The sequence below is a fragment of the Phyllostomus discolor genome, chromosome 6 (assembly GCF_004126475.2).
Source record: "Phyllostomus discolor isolate MPI-MPIP mPhyDis1 chromosome 6, mPhyDis1.pri.v3, whole genome shotgun sequence".
In the NCBI taxonomy this organism is placed as follows: Eukaryota; Metazoa; Chordata; class Mammalia; order Chiroptera; family Phyllostomidae; genus Phyllostomus; species Phyllostomus discolor.
Genome location: NC_040908.2, coordinates 42,651,980 through 42,667,265, shown reverse-complemented (window position 1 = coordinate 42,667,265; position 15,286 = coordinate 42,651,980). Strand labels below are relative to the sequence as shown.

Here is a 15,286-nt window from a genome sequence, read left to right as displayed (position 1 = left end):
AAGCCACCTGACCAGAGCAGTGCTGGGATTATTTTTGTTAATGTTTTGGAGTGTGCATATATTTGTTTTCTTAGGATATATAATCTAGAAATGAAATGTAAAGTAACTTTTGAAGGGAGAGGAGGCATTAGGTAAGTAGAAAGATGGTATGATTATTAAGGAGGCCTTGATAACATGATGGATTAGAGGTACAATTAAACCACCCTGTCTGGAATTGACATTATCTGTGGGTAATAGGAAATAAGGCTAGAAAGGAAGATAAGCATTAGATTATGGAAAGTCTTGAGTACCAGCCTGTAAAGCTTGGCATTTGTCTGAAAGTTAAAAAGTTTTGAGCTAAAGTATAACAGAATTAAAACTTCCTAGATTTAATCCTAAAGCAACATGCAGAATGGTTTAGACTGGAAGCAGATAGACCAGTTAGAGGACCACAGTGTGACAGAAGCACGATAGAGGTCAGGCAAGTTTAGATTTTATAAAGTAGGGTGTTTTTAAAATAGGATATCACTTTTGAAAAAAACAGGAAAAAGGAAATAAATGATTAGTTATTAACCACTCTGCTGAAATGTTTATACATTGAAATGGTAGAGGAAAACTAGAAAGATTTGCTATTACCTTACCTATAATAGGCTATTTCATGGATAGTTCAGAGTTGACTGTAAATGATATTATAATTCCAGTATTCTCGGTAAGTAGTTACTATATCAGTGTAGTAGCAAGGAAAGAAATTTTTGCACAGTATTGGGTAATGCTTGTGGTAAATGTTTCTGTGTCTTGGCTGCCTTCTCTTTCAGCCTTTACGGAATTCCAGTTTTAATATATAATATTATTCTCCCACAACATTAAAATTTCATTGAAATCTATTGATTTCTTTCCTCTATATTTCAAGTTGTACAATAATGCCATCTTCAGGTAGATTAACAGTTACCAACTAAATGTTTTTCTTTCTCTCTGATATCCATATTTTACATTACTTATCTATGTAACATTTGACAAATATGTAAAGTTTCTTCTCCCTAACATTTTATTGTGAAAATTTTAAAACATAGAGAAAAGTGAAAGAGTAGAACATGTTGCACTCATATATACTTCACTTAATCATTTTTAAATGTTGTCATACTTGTTTTATCTGTGTATTTTTTCAAATCACTCCTAAATACTTAAGTATTCATGTCCTAAGTATAAAGACATTTTCCCTTAATCTCAATACCATTAATACACCTAAGAAAACTAATTAAAAATCTATATTCAGAATTTCCCAGTTGTTTTAAGAATGTATTAGAACTATTTTTTTTCTTTTTGAACCAGGACTCAGTCAAGGCTCATAATACAGCTTTTAGCTGTTGTCTATTTATTTCAATATAGAATGGTTTCCACCTTTTAAAAATGACATTGATCTAAGTGTCCAGACCAGCTTTCTTCTATAATGTCTCATATTCTCAATTTGTTTGATTGTTTCTCCATGTTGTGATTTAACCTATCAATCCTATTTCTGACTGTTTCCTATAGACTGCAAAGCAGGTCTAGAGTAGAAGTACTTTACCTTGGGTTCATAGACTCCATAGGGTCTGTGAATAGGATTCAGGGAGTCTGTGAACTTTGGATGGGGAAAAAATTACATCTTCAACTCTGTGGTTCTCAACTGGGGTGATTTTGTTCTTTTCTCTTTTTTTACCATCCTCTGGGATGTTTGGTTTTGTCTGGAGATATTTTTGGTCGTCACAACCAGGTGGGTGGGTGAGTGCTATTGGCATCAAGTTGATAGAAGCCAGAGATGTATCTAAAGATCCTACTGTATACAGAGGGAGAACCCCAAATAACTAAGAATTATCCAGCTCAAAATGTCAGTAGTGCCATGGTTGAGAAATCATGCTTAACTGGATTTTAGCATTTCCTTTGATTATGAATTTAGGAGGCTCTTCACAGGGGTATTAGCATTACCTGTAACTTTGTCACCAGCAGAAATTTCACATCAAACTGCTGCAGGTATTTCAGAATATTTATGCACATTGTTTAGAAAGATTTGCATTCATTGACAAGCAAAAATATTACTATATTACAATGTAAAAAGATAGCTTGATAGCTATGTTTCGATATAATTGTCCTTTGTAATTTTATGTATTTTATACATTATAAACATTATTCTGGGAAGGAGTCTGTAGACTTTATTAGACTGCCAAAGGAATCCTCAGGACCAAAAAGCTTAACACCTGGTCTAGAAGCTTGTTTAGGTTGAATTAAACATTTTTGGTGCAAATGTTTCATAGATGATATTTATTTTATATTGCCTTTTCATGAGTCACAAAGTACCAATTGTCTTACTATTTTTTTAGTAATACCAAGTTTGATGACTTAGTTGAGGTAGTGACAGCCACATCTTTCCATTTTATTTATTTATTTTTTATCCTCACCCAAGGACATTTTTTTTTTCATTGCTTTTGGGGAGAGAAGAGGGGACAGAGAAAAAGAGTGATGTGAGAGAAAAACACTGACTGGTTGCCTCCTGTATGTGCCTGTACTGGGGATCATATGCACCCAGACTGGGGTTTGAAATTGCAATCTAGGTGTGTTCCCTGACTGGGAATTGAACCTGTGACCTTTCACTTATGGGACAGTGCTCCAACCAACTGAGCCATACCAGCCAAGGCAGATCTTTCCATTTTAAAGATACATTTTTCCCTTTGCATTGCTAAGTAATCTGTGGGATAAAACTCTGATACCAGTTGAGTTTTCTGTTTCTGAACCTTTCACTGCATACGTTGATAATTTTTGCTTGAATCAGATTTTACATATGGGGTTACGAAATGGTGACCTTCCAACTCATTTATTTTTTTCTGCATTTATTACTGGCATTCTTCTGAAAAGAAGAATTTTCCTTTCCCCACCTCAACCCACCCCCTTACATCCCCATTTCCTCATCTGTTCCTCTACTCAAGTATCACTCTGGATTCATTAATTTTTATTTATTTAATATGTTACACTCAATTGTTTTTTTCTTTCTTCCTTCACTTCCCCTTTCCCTTTTCTTCCCTTTTCCTTCCCTTCCTTCCCTTTCTCCTTCTTTCCTTCCCTCCCTCCCTCCGTTCCTCCCTTTTTTCTTTTTCAAATGTGACAGCAGAGCCCCTTTACTTTGGTCCTTTGTCCTTTTGATTTACCCTACTGGTCTGTGAGCATTTTCTTGCCTTCCGACAAGTGAGAATTCCCAGGATCATCTTGTTCTTTCTGTGCTTTAGGTTTAGAGTCAGATCTCAAAAGACTGTGATTTCTTTGTGGAGAAAAGTATTTATTTTAGAGACCGAAGTCTGAGCACTTGGTGTGTTCATTGCTTCTGGAGTGACATTCCTTCTAGGCCCTTTTAATAGAAGCTTTTAACTAAACTTTTATTATTATTATTTTATTTATAATCTGAGGATATGTCTATTGATTTTAGAGAGAGAGGAAGGGACAGAGAAAAAGAGAGAGAAACATCAATCATTTGCTTCCAGTACACACACCCCAACCAGGGATTAAACCCACAATCTAGGTATGTGCCCTGGCCAGGAATTGAACCCGAGATCTTTCAGTTACTGGATGATGCTCTGACCAACTAAGCCACCTGGACAAGGCTATACTTTTATTTTATTTACTTATGGATTTTATCCTCACCTGAGGACATTTTCAGTTGCCTTTTTAGAGAGAAAGAGAGAGGAAGGCAAAGAGAGAAATATTGATGCAAGAGAAACATTGACTAGCTGCCTTCCAACACTCACAGACTGGAGATCTGTTCCAGGATCAGGAATTCTTAGTCTGGCCCTGGTGTTGCATGTGTTCTATTCCGGTACCCACTCCTGGACTGGGGATGAACACACAACCTAGGCATTTGCCCCAACTGGGAGCCACACTGGCCAGGGCTAAATTTTTAACATAAAAAGATATTTTGAACAAGAAAGAAAATATTCCTGATGTACTCATTCTTGCAAATTCTTTGTTTTGGAATGAATCTGTTTATCATTCCTTTCCTTAACAGCCCAGGCTCATGCTCTTATCTACTCACTCGAGGATTATTAGTAGCTGTCTAATGTGTCTCTCTTCTCATCTGTTTTACATACCACCCATTTATTCATTTACAAAATATTTACTATCATATTTTGCTGTGTTTAATGCACACTTTTTTGCCCACATTTTTTAGGGAAAAATAAGGATGTGCATTACACATAGGTAGTACTAATTCTGTATCTATATAAATGTTTTTAATTCTTTTATATATGCTTATGAGTTAAAAGTGTAACTCCAGGAAACAATAACAACATCCATATTCAAAATAATACCCTGGAATATGATAATTGGTTTTGTTTCTAAATATAAATAAAAAATCAAATTAAAAAATTAAAAAGAAAGATTCTTTTCCTGAAAGTTTGGGCCAAAAACATGAGTGCACATTATACATGGATGTGCATTATACATGGCAAAATATGTTAGATACAGTTGCATGCCAGGAACTGTGTTAGGCAAGTAGAATACATAGGAGAAATGAAACATCAAGAAATTCACAGTCTAATAGGGAAGGCTTATATGAAAACCAGAATTTCATTATGATTGGTGCAAAAATGGAAACTCAATGTGTGAGAAACTAAAGGCTTCCAGTGAAGATAGTATTTGAGTATGGCATTGATGTAATTATGATGAGATTACCATATGAAGGGTAGAGCTATTTATAGATTTTCATTGTAGGTGAATACTAATAAAATGGCCAAATTTATTTCTAGATCGTGGTTATAGATGGTGTTATTTTCTTAGTAGCTTGTTTCTTATGGTCTCAGTGAATGGCATAATTGAAATGTCTCCTTTGCATTAGAAGGACTGGGACAGACATGCAAGGAAGTCTGGGAAATATAATTTTTAACTTTCCACCATACTAGAGGGAAATTAGAGTGAATGAATTTTCTGTCACTGGTTCTAGCCTTATATCTTTGCTCTTTATTTCTTCTTCTTATTTTTCTATTTACCAGATTTCCTAAGGTAGGTTTGGGTTTGTTGTGTTTTTTTTTTGTACACTTGTTAAACCATATATATCTTTGTAAACCACTTAGTCTTTCCAGGCCTTTCTATACTTGCCTTCAGTATGAGGGGAACTTAGGCTAGGTGATCTTTTTTTTTCTTTTTTTTGCCAGGTGGGGGCTAGGCGATCTTTAAATTTCCTTTCAGCTATAAGCATTTGTTTATATCCACTAATTTACTCCTTCATTAAAACTATTGAGTGCCTGATATTTGATAGATATACTCAGCAATAAAAGATTATCTACTCTTTAATAATTAAGTACTACATGTTTACAGTATCCAGTTTATGTACGCTTCATTTGTAAAGTTTTACCCAACACTGAATGAATCTATATTATGTTGCCCACAAATTCTTTCAGTACATACTAAAAAATGTAGACACAGGTTAACTGATATTTTACTTATTAGTGTTTTGATGACTTAATTTAATTTCAGGCAGATTGAAGAATTATACTATTATAATCATTTAATATAGTGATAGGAATGTAGTAATAATAAATATAATAACATTTATGAACACAAACTTTGAGGCAGGCATTGTTTTAAATGCTTTACATATATCTATTCCTTTGTTACAACACGTTTATGAGATAGGACCTCTCTTCATCCCCATTTTTACAGATGAGGTAAAGCACACAAAAGCTAAGTAAATTTCCTCAAGGTTATACTGCTGGTATGTGAAGCTGGGATATGAACCCAGGGAGTCACATTTCAAAAAACCATACAATTACCCATTTTGCCATAATGCATAGTTACTGTACACTTGTTGAATGAATGGAATGTTTTTCTTTTTAGTAGATATTGTTTACAGCTTTGCTTTCTATTGCACTTTGGATAAAAGATTAAGGATAGGTCACTTTAGGGAGAATAGTGTTTAAATGAGGACAAACAACTTTCTTAGAAAACTAAATAAATATTGAGTAACTCTCAATAGTGAATATTCTAATTGTGTACTTGGGGATTTTGTGTAATGTGTTTGTTTTTTGAAAGAAAGTTTGTGACATGTATAATACTTATACAGGGTGGGGCAAAAGTAGGTTTACAGTTATTTGTTATGGAAAAAAGATATGCAGGAGCTTTGTTAACTCTGCTTCACGTACTCACAACTGTAAACCTACTTTTGTCCCACCCTGCAGATGAATTTTGATTTATATTAAGCATCTTGAATATTATTTGTTTCTTACTCATTTTCAGTTGAGTGGTGATTTTATGCAATGGCTTCAAGCCACAGTTCTTCACCAGTGCCTCAAGGAAGCAGCAGTGATGTTTTCTTTAAAAAAGAGGTAGATCCAGCTAAACACATTCGACCTGTGCAGTCACTGCCAGATGTGTGTCCCAAGGAACCCACAGGTAATGCTTTTATTTTTTGAGGATTTGTATTATCTTTTTTTTAAAGATTTTATTTATTTACTTTTATTAAAGTGGGAAGGGAGGGCGATAGAGAGAGAGAAACTCTCTCTCTGTGCGGTTGCTGGGGGTCTTGGCCTGCAACCCAGGCATGTACCCTGACTGGGAATTGAACCTGCGACACTTTGGTTTGCAGCCTGCGCTCAATCCACTGAGCTATGCCAGCCAGGAGGATTTGTATTATCTTTAAGTGAGTAGACAGATTTCATATACTTGTCTTAAAATAGTAAATTTTAGCTGTTAAAATTGAAGAGATATAAATAATTTGGAAGTAAATACATTAGGAAATTGGAATGTAGTTCTTTTCATGCATTTCATAAAATAAGTTATATACATAAACTTAAAAAATGTTTTGAAAATGTAGGTACAGATCGAAAGCTCTGTAATTAAACACAATACAGTCAACCCTGGCTGGTATGGCTCTCAGTGGACTGAGTGCCAGTCTGTGAACCAAAGGGTTGCTGGATCAATTCTCAGTCAGGGTACATGCCTGGGTTGCAGGCCAGGTCCCCAGTAGGGTGTGCGTGAGAGGCAACCACACATTGTTGTTTCTTTCTTTCTCTTTCTCCCTTCCTTCCCCTCTCTAAAAATAAATAAATAAAAATCTTAAAAAGAAAATATGCATGTTATATAAGCTTCATTCAGGTTTGAGTTATAGTTGTGTTAGCCGCAAGTTCAATGTTGATGAATTAACAATATATATTACATAAGGAATCTTGAAATAGACATGCATAAGATTCTGTATTAATAAATTGATGAAAACATTGTGACCAGAGATTTGCAGGAATCTAACTCTGTATTTCCTCTAGGAGCAGTGGTTCAGTGTTTGCTAATTAAGTGTTCAGTGATTTTCTAGAACAGAACTACTGTGAACAAGAATCAACTGTATAATTTCCTTTCCTCTATGGTTAATGTCACAGCAGCATTTATGTTATCTAATAATAAGCCAAATAAAGAATTTTGGGACCAGTCTTGTGGGGGAAAAACACTGGAATATCAAAGGATAGAAGATATTCAGTAGAAGGTAGAAGAGTTTTGATGTTGAAAGAAGATAAATAGTACAGTAAGGAAAGGAATTAATAGAAGACTTTCTTTACCACCTAACCCATTCTGTAACTACAAGCCTTAAATTTTGCATATCTTTCATGTTGTACATGTTTTTTCCTCCTTTGGCAATTGATGCTGAAAATTCAAGTTTATTTAATCAGATTGATTTTTATTAAAACATTTTCTATAGAAGAGAGTTATTGCTTTGTATAATGTAGAATTTAAGCATTTTTATTTTTCTAGGACATACTTTCAAACATAGAACTTACTTTACAGAGTTCTCTTGTTTACTTTTTGCAGGTGATTCAAATAGTATATGTGTTGCCCCATCTCTAGTTACAGATCAACATAGATGGACTATATATCATTCCAAAGTAAATCTCCCAGCAGCATTAAATGATCCTAGATTAGCAAAAAGAGAATCTGACTTCTTCACAAAAACATGGGGATTGGACTTTGTGGACACTGAAGTCATACCTTCATTCTACCTCCCACAGATCAGCAAGGAACATTTTACAGTATATCAACAGGAAATCTCTCAGGTAATATCAAATCTTGAAGTTAGTCAGGTCAAAAATAATAAAAATACTTTTAGTTTGATTTATAATGGATTTTGACCAATAGTCTTTGAGGAACATATTGTATTATTTTTTTGTTCATATACATTCTGTACTGGGTTGTATCTGATTCTTTGCTTAGATTTATGTAAATATATTTCTCTTACTATAATGATTTTTCAGAATGACATATTCCTAATATGAAAAGAGGAGAAAATTTAAATGACAATACACAGAAGAAAGAAATAAACACCAAAGGCAAAAATCAATGACATAGAAAATAGAGAAATAATACAGAAAATCACTGACACCCAAAGCTGGGTTATTTATGAGAAGATCAATAAAATTGACAGACCTCTAGCAATACGGATCAGGAACAAAAGAAAGAAGGCACAAATCACCAATAAGAATGAGAGTGGTGACATCACTACAGATTCTACAGAGATTAAAAGGCTGATATTTAAATATGAACAACTTTATACCAATAAATTTAACAACTTAGATAAATTGATAAATTCCTTGAATGACAGAAATACCAGAGCTCTATCAAGAAGAAATGGATAACCCAAATAGCCTTTCCTCTATTGAAGAATTGATGTGTAGTTAAATATCTTTCCACAAAGATAACTCAAGTCCAAATGGCTTTTCTGTTGAATTCTACCAAATATTTAAGAAAAAAGTACCAAGTCTGCACACATTTTTTCACACTTTGGTGAACATGTGAAGGACAAGGCCAGTACTAGGATGAGGCAAGTGAGGTGCCTACTGTGTAAAATGTGAAGGGACAGCAGAATCTGAAAATAGGTGCCTCCTTAAATACGCAAGGCTCCTTGCTTGCCTCACTCTATTGCCAGCCCTGGTGTAGTAACTGGAATGCTCATATACTATTGGTGGGAATTTAAAATGGTAAAACTCTTTTGGAAAGCAGTTTGGCAATTTCTTAAAAAGCTAAAAATATTTCCGATTCAGCATGTAAGGAAGTTGGAAGTTTTTACTTTTGTCCTCACAAAAAGAAAAAATCTGAACAAACTTAAAAATCAACAGCTGAAGAGCTATTTGAAGGTCACAGTCCAGGGGCACAGACTTACTAAAAGACTGAGACCTAATCAAAAAACTATAGAATGCTTTGCCTTCTCCCCTACTGTACCATCACATCAACCGGGAACCTGTATAATAACAGTGGAATATAATGGAAATGCTTGCATGTGTCAGACTTTATTTAAGAAGTCTCTGAAGATAGCAAGGAAGACCAAAACAAGGATACCATAGGAAATTTTAGCCTCTGACACCTGTAGCTATAGCAAACAGTAAGAACAACTTACTTCCTAGCCAGGTAAACATAAGACCATGCAATAAAGGCCTAGTTACCTCAGTTCTTTTTATCCAGTACATCATATGTGGCTTTCAAGAAAAAAATTACAATATATAATAAAGACAATACACACACATGGTTTAAAGAGACAGCAAGCACCAGGATAAAATACAGATATGGCAGCAATGTTGGAATTATCAGACTGGGAATTTAAAACAACTATGGTTAATATGCTGAGGGTTCTAATGGAAAATGTGGACAATATGTAAGAATAAATGGGTAATGTAAGCAGAGAGATGAAAACTCCAAGAAAGAATCAAAAGAAAATACTGCGAATTAAAACACTAACGAATGAATAATGCCTTTGATGGATTTCCTAATAGACTTGGAATATAGAGGAAAGAATCAGTGAACTTAAGAAAATGTTGATAGAAACTTATCAAAATGTGTGGGTTGAAGTGAAAGCAGAACTTAGAAGGAAATTTTAACAGCATTGAATGCATTTATTAGGGAAGAAGAAAGATCTAAAATGAATAATCAAGCATTCCTACCTACCTTAGGACTTGAATAGATATTTCTTTAGAGGAGATATACAAATGACCAGTAAGTGCATGAAAAGATGGTCAACATCACTAATGGTTTTAAATGGTAAATTTTATGTTATATAATTTTAACACACACACACACACACACACACACAAGATCTGAACAAATGTCTCACCAAAGATGGTAAATAATGTATCAAAAAATGCTCATCATCATATGTTATCAGGGAATTGCACACTGAAACATGAGATGCCACTACATGTGTATTAGAATGGCAAAAATCTGTCCTGGCTGAATAGCTCAGCTGGTCAGAGCATTGTCTGCAATCATTGCGGGTTCAATCCTAGGTCAGGGTACCTACAAGAATCAACCAGTGAATACATAAATAAGTGGAACAACAGCCCTGGCTGGGTTGCTCAGTTGATTGGAGTGTCATCCCATACACCAAAGGTTGCAGGTTTGATTCCTGGTCAGGGCACATACCTAGGTTCCAGATTTGATCCCTGAGCAGGGCATGCACAGGAGGCAACTGGTCAATGTTTCTTTCTCACATTGATAATTCTCTCTTTCTCTTTCCCCGCCGCCTTCTCTCTCTAAAAATCAATAAACATATTCTCAGGTGAGGATTAAAAAAATAAGTGGAACAACAAATTGATGTTTCTCTCTCTCTCCAAAATCAATTAAAAAACATTTAGAATGGCAAAAATACAAAACACTGACAACACGAAGTGCTAACAAGGATGTAGACTGATAGGAATTCTCATTCATTGTGATTAGGGATGCAAGCTGGTACAGCCACTTTAAAAGACAGTTCTGTGTAGTTTCTGACCAAACTATCAGAACTCTGAATACTACTGGCCCAGTGTTTTTTCATTAACACATTGCACTTTCCCATGTGTCCTATTTATGATATCTCTGAAAAGATGACAATGTTGTTAGTGTTTATTTCATCTGAAATCAGCGGAATATATATTTTTTTACTCAAAATGTCAACTAATAACTATTTATCTAAGCTATATGGTTTTCAAAATTTCTTCTTTTAAAAAATTATTTTCTTGATTTTTGTTTTGTAAGTAAGGATTTTTCATTTGCTTACCCACTTCATTCCAAATTTATGGAGATTTTACTAGTTATGTAAAATGGATGAGTGTAAGTATATAGGTGTTCATACATCTCAGTGATATTTAGTTTATTAAGCATACTTATTATTTATATAAGTGCAAAGGGCTAGTGATTTCATATTTAAAAACCATAGAAGTAATTTGGTATGTCTGACTCTGTTGTGAAACATGTTGATGCTTTGATACAATATGATGATTTGATGATTTGTATACAATACATATTGCCACATAGCATTGATCACATTATTTAATTGTCCTTTCATCAGAGAGAGAAGATTCACGAGAGATGCAAGAATATTTGTCCTCCTAAAGATACCTTTGACAGGACTCTCTTACATACTCATGGTATGAATATGTACTATTTGTAGATAATATATAAATGAATGTGTGCTATTTGTAGCATAGCAAATATTAATGAACAAAATTTTTATATTTGGAACTTGTTGGCTGTCCTACCTATGATTTTTATTTCTAGTGAAACTTTTATACCTTAAAATTACAATCTTTTCTAAAAGCTTTTAGAGAAAAATCTTTGGTCTAATGGTAGTGTTGTCTTCAACAAATACTTATTTAATATCTGGATACTTGGTACTGTGCTCATTGCTTAAAAATACATAAACAAGCAATAATCCCTATCCTCAAGAAGTTGATGATCTCTTCAGTAAGGTTAAGAAAAAATAACCCTTCGATCCCAGTCAGGGTACATGCATGGGTTGCAGGCCATGACCCCCAGCAACTGTACATTGATGTTTCTCTCTCTCTCTCTCTCTTTCTCCTTCCCTTCCCTCTCTAAAAAATAAATAAATAAAATCTTTAAAAAAATAAAAAATAAAATAAAAAGGTAGTTGTTTAAAAAGAAAAAGAAAAAGAAAAAATAACCCCCAAATCACAGCACTGTATATCAAGCCATAAGTTCAGTGTGGTAAAATTGTATAGAGCTCTTAACTTAGCCTTAGAAAATTTTTCGGAGTTGATGATGATTGTCTGTGTTTTAAACTAGCTATTGAAAAATATTTATGTGGGAAAAGGTGTTAACAGGAAAAGGGAACAGTTTGTACAAAGCTATAGAATCAAGAGATAAATTACCATGTTCAAGGGACTACAAGAGTTCAGTATGTTGGCTCTAATAGGAGCAAGAAAAGAAGCTAAAGAAATATGCGGGTGTCAGATCAAGAGCCTTGTATGCCATGCTAAGGAATATTTCTTTACTTAAAGCAGTATAGAGCTTCAAAATCTTTTAACCAGACATAATCAGATTTCTGGTTATACATTTCACTGTGGAAACAGTTGGGGATAATACTTTTTGAATGATGATAAAACTGGAGGCAAGGAGACAGTTGGAGGCTATTGAATTAATACAAGTGAGAAATCATGTGGCCCCAAATAGCAGTTATAATAAAGATGGAGAGGAAGCTGGGCCTTTGAGAGATCGAGGCAGAGGTTTTGGTGGTCACTTAGCTGGTGATGGAACAAGCTGATTTGAGGATGACTCCAAGCTTTCTTGCTTGGGCAGCTGGTACAATTCAGTGAGAAAGGCAATATAAGAAGAAGAATTTTGGAGGAGTTGGAGACTGGTTTAATTGTACAATACTTTTGCAGAGAAGATATCTGGTATGCAACCTGGAGCTCAGGAAAGAGATCTGGGCTAGAGATGCAGGTATAGTAGACATTATCATAGACAATATGCTAGATAATATCATGGTAGTTGAATCCAAGGACATGGATGGGATCATCCAGGAAGGATGTGAATAGTGAAAGGAAAAGAACTGATAATTGAACACTAAGGAGCTGCCACATTTAAGGGGCATATAGAAAATGAGGTATTTGTAAAGGAGACTATAAAGAAGTAGTAAGATAAGAGAGTTAACAAAGAGAGAGTTCCACTATTGAAATGAAAGGTAGTGAGAATTTCAAAGGAGTGAGAATGGGGATGGCTGGGGGCGGGGAGAGTGTTGGGGGTAGGAAATGGAGACAAATGTATTTGAGTAACAATAAAAATGTGACAATGATTATTCTACGATGTCAGAATACTTCAGTTTGTACACTGAAAAGTCTTTGTGGATTTGGCAATTTAGGAGCTCTTAGGGGAGAGAATTTAGATTGGAGTGGTGGTTACAGAAACCTCAATACTATGTATTAAGGTGTGAGTTCAAGAGAAGGAAATGGAAACTGCCAGTGTGGATGTGACTTGAAAATCTGAGATATAGGGTATTGACTACAGAGGGAACAGAATGTAAGAATGTTTTTGCATGGCCTGGAATAGATGAGGCAAGAGAGGCGTTTGCATAACCCTGAGAGTGAGTGCTTTCGTTAATTTTACAGCCAAGTCCTCCCTTGTCTCAATCTAGTCTGGGCCCTAGATCCATCCTTCCTTCCTTCCCTCTCATTCTTTCCTCCCTTCCTCCCTTCTTTTCTCCTTTCCTTCCCTTCCCTTCCCTATCCCTCCCTTCCCCTCCCTTTTTCCCTTCTTTCCCTTTCTTTTTTTAATAGGAGAGAGTGGAACATGTTTATGTGCAGAGAGGAAAATGATCTCAGAAGGAGGAAGAGGTTGAAGATATGGGGAGGCAGGGTAATTGATTAGGCAAGCTCGGCAGAAGAGGCTGGATGGGATGGATTACTTTTGGGAAGGAGAGTACTTTGTCTGAGATCTTAATGGTGAGATAAAGATAAAGTAGGCTCAATTGCAGTTAAGTTTGTACCTGATACAGACTAAAATGTATAAGAAAATTAATATATTTAAAAATATTTTTAAAATCTTTGATCAAAGGAAATTCTGGAAGGGATGATGGATGTTTTGAATAATTAAAAAAAACAGTATTTCTATTTTAGAATTTAATTCATTTTTAAAAACTATATAGCATGCCAAACTTAATTCACCAACAAATAAAATAGTATCAGGCTTTCTGTGTAGCTAATCACTGTAGACTAACTTATTGTAGATTAATCATTCTCACCTAAAATGTACTTAGTTGTTTTATTGCTACTATATAATTGATTAAAATTATTTGAACATATGCCTTACAGTGCTTTGCATACTACTAGGGATATAGGAGGTGCTTGATAGATTTGTGTTGAACAAAGAAACTTAAGTGGCTATTTGGTTGTGACCTAGTACACTATTAAATCTTGTCAAAGTATATTTTATGGAAGTAAAATGAAAATAAGTTTTAAAAATCCTATTTTCCCTTTTCCTTTTTTTTTCATAGATAAATCCAGGACAGATCTGGAGCAAGTACCTAAGGTACTTATGGGGATACAAAGAATAATAAGCTATAAATCCAATCTTACAGGAACATATTCCAGGGGGAGATATACATATTAAGCAAATAATTTTTGTTAAGTATGAGATAGATAAGTGTACATGGTATACTTGTGTTCAGAGATGAGGTGATTAATCTTTGTGTCAAACACAGAGATGTGTTTGCCCCTTTGATTGGGTTGAATCGGAAGATAAGCAAGGGCATTCCAGGCCAGAAACACGTATAAAGATACTTAAGCATAAGAGGGTATGGAAGATAATTGAGTACTGCTCAAATGTAACTTGTAAAGAGTGGGAATCGCAAGATAAAAAGAGGTGAATGGGTCCAAAAAAATGAAGGGCTCTCAATGCCTTTCTAATGAGTTTGATCTGTGGGTCATGGGAATCCATCTAGAGACTTAAACAGAGAAGTTAATTCAGTTATACTTACTTTAAAGGGCTGTCTGACAGCAGTGTAGTGGATAGATTGGGGAAGGACATCATTAAGTGTCCATTTACTGTAATCCAGAGATAACAAAGAGCTCTTTTGATGAAGTGCTATGGAGGTAGACAAGAGAGGGAATTCAAGCAATATTTAGGAAATATAATGAGTAGGGCTTAGTACCCAGTTGGCTGTGATATATACGAGACAAAAAGTAGGCTTTTCATAAAGTTGAATTTGTTTTGGTTTTAAAATTTAGTGTATGTCTAACCTAAAAAACCAATTTTGAAAGGATTTTGAGCAGGAGAATGTAAATATATAAGAAACTGATATCTGGCATTAACCCCCCCCCCCCACTATTTGTGGGAAATAATATGGAAATTTTAAGAAAGTATGATATCTCCCTTTGGTATATGCCCAGTGGGACTGCTTTAGTGCATTTGATCAAGTTGTAATAGAATAATCATCTCCATTGGTAAAGGCAACAAAACATTTTTCTGTCTTTCATGAGCTTGTGTAGCTTGATGAGACTTTGCTTCTACATTTTTCTAAAGATTTTTATGTAAATAACTCAACCTT

General features: G+C 34.7%; 1 protein-coding gene across 4 annotated transcripts in view; it reads left to right on the top strand.

Annotated features, from left to right (window-relative positions):
* Positions 1-15,286, top strand: part of VPS54 (VPS54 subunit of GARP complex) — a 100,409-nt gene that overhangs the window by 18,866 nt on the left and 66,257 nt on the right. For 2 of the 4 annotated variants that reach the window (XR_004903696.1, XM_028514613.2), the window contains exons 2-5: positions 6,232-6,387; positions 7,792-8,033; positions 11,294-11,372; positions 14,234-14,268. Coding sequence is in view for 3 of the 4 variants with exons in the window: in XM_028514613.2 (XP_028370414.1) it covers positions 6,252-6,387; positions 7,792-8,033; positions 11,294-11,372; positions 14,234-14,268 (492 nt within the window). In the remaining variant the exon portion in view is untranslated. Of the gene's footprint in view, positions 1-6,231; positions 6,388-7,791; positions 8,034-11,293; positions 11,373-14,233; positions 14,269-15,286 lie in introns of those variants that run through there. The other 2 variants (XM_036028043.1, XM_036028044.1) reach the window with 2 other exon arrangements.